General features: G+C 37.4%; 1 protein-coding gene across 1 annotated transcript; it reads right to left on the bottom strand.

Annotated features, from left to right (window-relative positions):
- Nucleotides 1–2,170: 2,170 nt before the first annotated feature.
- HNRNPA2B1 (heterogeneous nuclear ribonucleoprotein A2/B1) lies at nucleotides 2,171–10,011 on the bottom strand. Its single transcript, XM_052638575.1, has 11 exons — nucleotides 9,800–10,011; nucleotides 6,835–6,945; nucleotides 6,521–6,667; nucleotides 6,097–6,307; nucleotides 5,850–5,951; nucleotides 5,694–5,774; nucleotides 5,127–5,189; nucleotides 3,857–3,976; nucleotides 3,495–3,617; nucleotides 2,823–2,905; nucleotides 2,171–2,665 (listed from the first exon to the last, which is right to left on the bottom strand). Exons 1-10 carry the CDS (start codon nucleotides 9,803–9,805, stop codon nucleotides 2,844–2,846), a joined length of 1,026 nt encoding a protein of 341 aa, XP_052494535.1. The 5' UTR covers nucleotides 9,806–10,011; the 3' UTR covers nucleotides 2,171–2,665; nucleotides 2,823–2,843.
- Between the last annotated feature and the right edge of the window lie 111 nt (nucleotides 10,012–10,122).

Raw genomic sequence — 10,122 nt, 5'->3', positions numbered from 1 at the left:
GTATACCATCATGTTTAACCCTCAAGACAACCATGATACTAGCGTAATACAACAAAACAAACCTAATTCAGATTTTATGTCTCCACGCGTTTGCATAGCCACCTCTTTTGGACCACATTAGCTGGTTAAAATCTGTAATTATTTTAAAACCACCACCAGCAACGTTAAACATACAAGGCAAAGCCAGAAATCTATAGCATTATTCAAACGCTGAATATACAGTGTATAAAGAATGGCATTTTATTAGGGACAGCCAGTAATGTCCACAATGCTTTTCTCATGTCTATCAATATCGAAAGGAAAATGGCAATACGCATTTGCTTTGTGAAACTGCTTTAAAAATCTAGGGGATGGCAATCCTTTAGACAACTTAATGTTCATAGAACAAGATTCACATTTTATGTGTAAACATTACACCAATTATTTGAATACAAAAGTATTTATTTGATAACTTTATATTTAAAATAGAATTTTAATCTGTCTACTCACAAAACCTAATTCAAAACATGATAACATTTATCTCTCTAGCTGACTTGATGTTTACTCTTTTACAAACAATACTCAATTTGTAATTGTTTTATATTAAGACCCTATAACTAAATGAAGTCTGTTTTATCAGAAAACATTTCCCTTTAATCTTAAAAGAGTGCTTTTTTAAAATGAAGGCACCAACAAGAACTACTTTCAGATGGTACAGAATTTCTTATTTCTTGAAGACTCTGTGGTTGACCACTTCTTCATTAGTTACCTGCAGCAAGACACCTTCCTGCCAAAGGAAAAAAAAAGTATCTGAAGAAGTTTATCATGTTTGTCCAAAGAACCTAAATAACTTCAGTGGTGGTCTTAGGATCAAAGAAGACTCAGGTGCATACAGTAGAATATGCCCCGATTATCACATTCCTGAAAAGGCAATAAAGCCAGGCAATCAATCTCTGATGACATCTAAGAAATGAAATTTCGGCAGCCAACCTATATCTCTCCTATAGGGTAGGGATTGGGAAAGAATTACCGCATTTAAACCCAAGAATTTAGAATTGGATATGTACAGATTTATAATGTAGACACTTTATTCATAAATACATATTATCTGAAAGTAGATCCAACCATCTTGCCCTACCTTTTTCTTAGCCTGATCCTGTTATGCATGTAAAGCTAGAATAGTATTGAAATAAAAAAAAAGTCTTTTATTTTTAATAATAATAAAAAAAAACCCTAGTTCACTCAAAATGCTTGATCCAAGAAATGTGAATACAGAAGGGTGTTAACGATGGGAAATTTCATGATTTATTTAACTTGCAGCCTAACTTTTACCTACCATTTTACTACCAACACCACTGAAGGAACCAAGAAAAGCTTTATTAATGATCACTTGGCTTGCCTCAGCTGTTGAAATGAAGCACTTTACAGTCTTTGTGGCAGCAGAATATACTTGTCCATGGTTCATATCAATGCTAAAATTCCAGCAGGGAAAAAAATGATATGTTAAGCACCTGAATCTTCATAGAGGGGGAGGGGGTGGGAAAGAAGGAAAAAAAGGGAAAAAAAACAACCAAAATAATATAAGTAAAACGACAGATTGGAAAACAGGGTTTATAAAATTATTCTCTTGAGTTTATAAAATTGTTAAACTCAATTTATAGCTATGTTATACTACATAAGAACCAACTATACTGAAAGACCATTGAAGAGTATTAGTTTATCTTTGGGGGAGGAAAATTAAGAAAGGAAAAGTAAATGAGATCTTACCTAAAGAAGTTTAACTGAAGCTTAGAACTATTTTGCTCTACACCCTCAGCTTTCGTTGGCATCCTTAAAAACTACTGTAGTTAAAGCTTTGTAGAAACAGCACAGTTTTTTAAGACTGGCTGACCTTAGTAGCCGTCAAAGAGTTCTCTTGTACTAGACCTGTATCCCTGAAGAGTACCTCGCTGGGGTTATTTTCCTTTCCTTGCATTGAAGCAGCAGCATCTAAAAGATCTAAAAAGGTGTTTCTCCTTGCAGAGATATCCCTTAAGTTATCTAGATAATTTAATCCTCATGAATTGCAGACAACACACTTACATCTGACCAGCATTTATCTTACACAAATATAACAACAGCTTTGCAATAGACCTTAATTATACTACCCACTCCTTAACTTATTTAAAATAAAAAGTCTATAATTACACAATTTCCTTTAGAATTATTTTATTAAATCATAAATGTACAACAGCTTCTTAACTCTACACACGCACTTAAATTTTTTTAAAGGAAAAACGTTATGTCTTATTACACCATGATCCTGGCTAATAGCTTTTCAAAACTTTGAGAAAAATCTTAAAAAAGGTTTCACATGTCACCTGAAACTTACAAATTTAACATTATCAAAGAAGGAATGCTTCTACACTCTTACAAAGACCACTAGAAAGAAACAACAATTAAAAAGCTAAGAAACTGTCTCAAAGGCATTTTTTTTTACAATCCTTCCTCCACAGTAAGGTAATGTTATTAAATAATCCAATCCATTCACAAAATGGCTCTCTGCATCTGCTCTGGTGTCTTCTGCCATATCACTGCATATTTATGCATGACTGAGATAAGATTTTCCTTAACATTGTTATTTCGATAACCTGAAGCTGTTCTGTTACCTCTGGGCTCTCATCCTCTCCTATTTATACAGTGAAGCCTGTTTCAACAGAAGTAAAGAGTAAAAAAAAAATAGGTTATGAAATTATCCATCTAACCAGATTTTAAGGAAAGATAACATGATCCTAAAAAGCTTTTAACTCCTGGCAGCTAGGTCTCCCAAGACATTAACAATGTAAAACTTAAAAGCTACTTACCCATGGTAAATAGGAAGAAGCTCAGTATCTGCTTCTCCCTCCATAACCCCCACTTCCTCCACTGCCTCCTGGACCATAGTTTCCTAAAATTAATGGAATAAGAGAAAACAAACTTAATTTCCCAAATTATTTTATAACCACTCTTTAAAACAAGCAGATCACAGACCATTACTTGTTTCTAGTTAACCTCTTTACTGGAGACAAATTATCCAAATTCATAGATTATCACTGCTATTCTTTTAGAGCTCTTTCCCATAATCATACAAGAGATTTTAAAATATACCCAGCTTAAGAAAATATAAGAAATCTATCTCAAGAATAACAACGATTTGAACTAAAAATTCAGATTTACTAAGCTAGCTTTCAAAGATACAAGTCATACAAAATTTATACCACTTGCAAAGTGCTCTCAGCAAATTTGGCTTTTTCTTAGTCAGCCAAAAGGAAAAATCCCACTGAAAACATGTAGTTCCATTTATTTTGCACTACTAGATACCCCAACCTCTACAATAATTTCCCAAAGTGATGTTACATTCTTATTTTCCCACAACTTTAATCTCCACAACTTTGTATTTGGTGGGACGTGTTACCCAAACATAAATAATGAACAATTGTCATCTTCAAGTCATGAAGTTATTAACATTTCATCACTAATCTGAAAAATCCAATTACCTCCACCATATGGTCCCCCCATGTTCCTGCTACCACCAAAATTTCCACTCTTCATTGGACCATAGTTAGAAGGTTGTTGGTTGTAATTCCCAAAATCATTGTAGTTTCCACTCCCGTAATTTCCTGTAAGAAAAATTTGGAAACTTTTGCACAATGAACCTCATACAAGTATTAAACCGATGATACATGCTAAGTATTTTAGACAAATTTCCCACAAAAACAAATCAGAATACAAAACACCTATCTACAGTTCTACATTTTTAAAGACAACTACTGACAACAATGAAATGAAAAATCTTACGTGTTAAAGCCATTAATTCCAATCCAAATTCCCACATAAAGGTTGCAGGTGAATTTATTACCTCCTCCATAGTTGTCATAACCACCTCCGTAGCCCCCACCCTGGTTGCCATATCCAGGTCCTCCACCACCATATCCTCCTCTTCCTCCTCCATAACCAGGGCTACCTCCAAAATTGCCACCTATTATAAAATAAGCCTTTAAGTAATTAGTATTTTCAACGCCATTTGAACTGTCTTATTACATCCATTTCCAGCTTTCCAAAACTCAATTTTACAGGTACAAGACTCTTTCTATAACATCTTCTCTAAAATAGCCTCAAGGGCAGATTCTGAATATCCACCTTGGTGAACAGTTGCCAGTGAGGAAGGCCTACCCACAAACCAACTGGGTAAAACCTTTGCAAATACCTGTAATGCCACTGGTCCAAACTAAAGATACTATGGATTCTCTTGACGGTATCTTGAAATACTTATTGTGTTAAGTTTGTGGGGTAAGTCGGGGCAGACAAGATGTGTGGGCTAATGCAAATTACCTACCATTTCTCGTAAATAAAATGCCCACCATACCTTTCTCTTCAGTAAAAATGGGGGGAGGGAGGAAGAACCGGAAATTAGCAAACTCACACTGACTTAAAACTTTAATCGGTAGTTTCAGATTGCTTGCAGTTAACTGTAAAAACTCCTCTTTCTCATAAAACCAAATCAATATTTGGATTTCAAAACAAAGCTGGAAATAGTGACATGTAGGAGTATAACTTAAGTCATGCCTAATCAGTGCAAAACCAGAAATGAGGTCTATCCTGAGCTCAGTTTCAAACCTCTTCTTTCGACATTTGTCAGTAGGTACCTATCTTTTTTGTACTTCAATAAAACACATGAACTAATAACAGTGGCTTAAAACATTAGCTAGACATGGAAGCAGCACACCAGGTATGTTCTGGAAAAATTCTCTTGGGGACTTTTGGGACATTGTCCTGGTAGATTCACCCTGGTAAGAGATGAGACAACACAGTGCTCCTACAGACACTCCCCTATCATAATGTTCACCTTGCTCATAACCACTTTTTAATACTTTTGAGGAAAACACTATACAAAATATTACTATCTCCAATTCTTTTGCTTGAGAAACAATAGGGCATCTTTTAAATTCTCATTTAAAATCTACCCAATTGATATTGCAGAAGTATAACAACACCTGCAAGTAATTTTTTCGGTAATTTTCAACAGCTAAGATGAAAATTTAGAAAAGACATTTCATGTTTATGCTCAAATAGCACACGGTATGATTAAGATTTTAGACACGTATTATCAAAAAGTAGAAGAAACTGACCTCCAGGTCCTCCTCCATACCCATTATAGCCATCCCCAAATCCACGGCCACTTCCATATCCATCTGTTAAGGGCAGAAGAAAAGGAGGATTATTTTATTCTGGTTTACGTCACTCAATTTTTTAGCCTCTACTTCCTCCAGGTTGTCCACTTATAAAAAAGCAGTTAACAATGGACAATGGCAGTTTTTCTATTTATTACATAGTTAACTGAGATTAACCCATATATAAAGCCTGGAGCAAAGAAACTTTTAGATCTCTTCAAACCTCTACTGTATTTCCACTCACTATTCATAAAATGTCTCCTAAATTTAAAATGGCTACAATGTCCTTTTAACTCTTCCAGAAACTGAAGACCATGAAACAATCTCTGCAATTATCTGTCCATGATTAAGAGCTATACAACTGATTTTTAAATGTTACCTCTTGCCAACCAAATTAGAATATCCCATTAGGACAGATCTCACCTTAAAGTCTTACAGATAACAAAGTAGGTCAGACTTCCTAGATTCCAATCAAAACTGTTTTTCAAGCACATTCACCCTCCTAAGCTTAAAAGGTGGACTTACCAGATCCTCCTCTAAAGTTACTTCCTGGTCCTGGTCCAAAATTTCCGCCGCCACCACGAGAATCTCCAAAACCAAAGTTGCCTACAATAAACACCCTGGTTAATAACTAACATTTATACAAATAAATACTAAGAAAAAAATGGAATTAAAAGTTACCTCCTCTTCCACTTCTAGAACTTTGGACTTCTTGCATTTCTTGTCTAGACAAAGCCTTTCTTACTTCTGCATTATGACCATTGATAGTATGGTATTTTTGCACTGGAATGAAAAGTTCAGAGTCCATTAAGTCAGTATCCTATAATAGTTAAGTTACAAGCTTACTTTTTAACAAAGTTGTAGGTGTTAACATACCCAAAACCTAAAATGTTCAAGAGCTACAATCCTAGCACTTATAGACACTTACACACAATCTTATCCACAGGATCATGGTCATCAAAAGTAACAAATCCAAAGCCTCTTTTCTTTCCAGACTGCCTGTCAGTAATTATCTCAATGGTATCAATTTTTCCATATTCCTCAAAGTAATCTCTAAGATGATGTTCCTCAGTATCTTCCTTAATTCCACCAACAAACAGCTTCTTCACAGTTACATGAGCCCCTGGCTTTCCAGATTCCTGAAAGAGGAAAAAAGTTATCCTGACAGAAGAAACCACAAATAGGAGTAAGAGCACACTATCTGGGTAATAAGCATGGCTTCTATCTTATGGCCAAATACTAAGTAAAGCACCTTTATGGTAAACAACCTTGTTCTTTGAAAAGCCACTAACTGTGAAACAGAATTTCAGCCCAAATTGTTTATTGAACAAACAAATTGCCTATTTGCTCACCTCTCTTGCAACAGCACGTTTTGGCTCAACCACTCTCCCATCAATTGAATGAGGTCTTGCAGCCATGGCAGCATCAACTTCAGCCATGGAAGAAAAAGTCACAAAACCAAATCCTCTTGATCTTTTGCTTGCAGGATCCCTCATTACCTTGAAATACAAAGTAGTGATGTTACCATTTAATCTCATTACTTACAGCATTTTAAAATAATCAACATAAATTTAAGTGAGTTTCTCTAAGTCACTTAACATCTTTAACAGAGAAATCCAACAGTTAAAAGGATTAGTACCCCTAAGGACTTCCACAATTAACATACCACACAATCTGTAAGTTTTCCCCATTGCTCGTAGTAGTTCCTCAAACTTTCTTCTGTAGTTTCAAAGCTCAAGCCACCAATAAAGAGTTTACGGAATTGTTCCTTTTCTCTCTGCAAAGGAAAACAGCATTTCAATTTTTATTTACATTTTCTCTTTGTATGCTGGAAATAAAATTCTTAAATATGAGGTGACCTGCTGGCAGAGTACCTTTTTCCTCTCCAAAGGAACAGTTTCTAAAGTTTTCTGGGGGGAAAAAAAAAACTTACATCAAATTTAAACCATATGTTAAACTGCATATTAGTTGTGTTACACCAAAAAAAAAATTGCCTCAGCCAAACTACACGTTTCAAAATCATTATGCTTGATATAAATTTACTTGACATTAAATGAGTTTAAACAAATATAGCATCACTTAGTTTAAAAAAAAATCTTTCTGAAGAAGAGCAAATCTATTCCCTGGTGACTGTAAAGTTAAGAGTCTTATCAACATCTGCATTCGATCCTATAACTCAGAACAGAGTTCACTTTTACATATTCAAATACAAGTTTTTAAAATATAACAACTTTTGCTTTATAACCCACAGTTCCCATTTATTTCTGGATTTAGCATTTAAGAAATGACTTTCCCCTCATTGCTCCCTCTGGTGGTGATTATAATGTAACTCAATTTTCAAAACCCTGAAAAACTTAGTATTGACTTTCTTTCCTCATATACCAACTCTCCAGAGAAAATCTTAAACGTTCAATATAGGTGGCAAAATAGCCTCAAAATTTATCTTTTCTGACCAAGGTATAAAATGACTTTTATGATTGATGGTGTCTAAAGCACATATTTTAACATAGCTGGTTTTGTTGACGGCCCAATCAACTATTACTGAACCAAAAGACAAATACAGTAAAAGACACTGTAACTTCACTTTTCAAGAACCATAAAAATATTTAAATGACCACTGTGACTATCCTCTCTAGTTACAAAATATCACTACTGCGACTTACACTTCACCATGTAGAACTCAGTGGTCTTTTGGCAAATTACACAGCATAAAACAACTTTCATGTGAGAAGAGAGCCTGAGCTGAAATCTCAATCCTTACAAACCAGCACGCATATAAGCTACATTAATAGCTCTTTATTTTGGGCTATCAGTTAAGGAAGCTTGGATCATTTTCTTTGGTTTTCAGTTGACTAGGTTAAATAACATTCAGAAACCAAAGTTAGCCACCAAGTGCACGTAGATAAATTAAATAGAACTACAACACTCAACCCATAGTTCCATCAAGTTTGTCTCCATGCATGATAGATTCTCCCAACATGTTAGAAAACAGTAATAATGCAGAGATTTCTTTGCCTGTATAGTTACTTTTAAGATTCTGAAATTTTTGAAAAGACAAATTCTCAAACTAGCTTATCAAACACTTAAAAGAACACTCTATTAAAACGGTAACTTGGCATACTGGTATTTGTACACTTCACTTAAGCATATTTTATTTATTCCAAACACTTCTCAGTTAACTGGCCTTTTAAAACCCAAATAAAGAGACTAAAATACATCTACAACATTACAAATCACTAACAAAAGGCAAAAACTCATTACTTACCTCATTTTCCAAACTTACCCGCTGTCCACTATCGATTACAAACAAAGTTATTTTATAAGCGTGCTTAGGGTCAATGAAAATACCCAGGCAGACCCCCTTCGCTTGAGACCTTATGCTTATCAATGTAATCATCAACCATGATTGCAAACATAAACGAGAAAAGCAAGTGACAAAGTTCAAAAACACAGTGGCTCAGCCCAATAAAAGTTTTGTACACAGCAGAACACGCATTGAGGGACCGAGCCATGTTTTAATCAGAGTACAACTAAACTCATAATTTCAAGTTTATCACTAAAAAAACACCCATAACCTTACCCAGTAAAGACTAAATTCCCCGGTAAAAATACTACTTAAAATACAAATAAATTATACGATTAAAAAAGAATCCGTCAGGAAAATAAAGGATTCTGAACCGAACACCGCCCCCCACAAGACCACCTTCCCCACGGCCTCCCGCAAAACCGATAATCTTCTCTAAAATTTTCATTTTATGTTTTCTACGATTCAACTGCCTTTTCAATCACCGGAAACGCAGGTAAAACTGTTACTCAAACAAGGACTGAAAAACAAAATGTGAGGTCTTTATACCGTGGCAGGCGTGAAACCGGGCCCAACACCCTAGAGGCTTTTACCTCCTAAGCCGAGCGAAACCGCCCAGGAGAACGCCGCCCCTCCCCCCGCCCTTCGGTGCGGCTCCTGAACGCAATGGCGCCATTTCATCGAGGGGAAAGGAGCGAGCCTCTAATGAGGTGCGCAGGACTTTAAAGATTCAAGCTCCCTACACACTCGGAATCCACCTCGAAACAGCATGAAAACAGTCCGAAAGAGAAATAAATAGTTACCCACTTCTAGTCCTCACTGAAAAAGTCAAGCTAGTCAAATCTAGAGAATTAAAAAGAAATCGCTGCGAAGAAGGAGAGAAACGAAAATGGCGGCCGCCAAATCCGGTTCCCGGGAGGGGGGAGGGGAAGCTCCGCAGCCCGGTTCGCTAGGACCCAAAACCCGCCGAAACGCTCCAACGCGGGGACGCCAGGACCCCCAGACCACCCTTCTTTAAAAACGGAGTAGGAATTCCTGCCTCCGCGCCCCACTTTCAGTAAAGTGGGGCTGCGTCCGCCATGTGGAAGCTCCCCATCCCCCACCCCCAGCAAAGGGAAATGGCGCCGTGAGGCTGAGGGTGGGGAAGGTGCTGTACAATTAGGCCTCTGCTAACGAGCCCTCTCCAAAAATATCCTGAGACCAACCGCTTATGAAGTGGCCCAATTTCGCTGCCGCTCTCCCACGGAGGCGGATGGCCGACTTCCAGTAAGGCGCCAACGGCCTCGCCATGCCCTTTCCAACAACTCATTGATTTCAAACCCGTTACCTCCATCGCGGACTCAGTCGCTTCAGCCCGATTTCCCGCAGCCGAGCGAGATGAGAGAGATCTCCGCGGACGAACACGAACCGGACTCGTCCTGGCGCTGTAGTGAGAACTGCCGCTGCTCGAGAAACAACACCGCTGGAGCACCTCCACTCCAGACCCGGCGCTGCTGCTACTGCCGCTAGAGCCGCTGCCGCCGCTTTTCTAGAACCTTCCCCCCGACTAACGCGTCTTCCCTACGTCAGGCCGTTGCGTAAACGTCCTAACCGCCGCCAATGGCGGGAACGCTCTACGACCTCCTAGCGCCAAGTACGTGCCCCTCCCCC

This window comes from Budorcas taxicolor, chromosome 4, assembly GCF_023091745.1.
Source record: "Budorcas taxicolor isolate Tak-1 chromosome 4, Takin1.1, whole genome shotgun sequence".
Classification (NCBI taxonomy): Eukaryota; Metazoa; Chordata; class Mammalia; order Artiodactyla; family Bovidae; genus Budorcas; species Budorcas taxicolor.
Note: the sequence above shows the minus strand (reverse complement) of the source record. Positions and strands in the feature narration are given on the sequence as shown.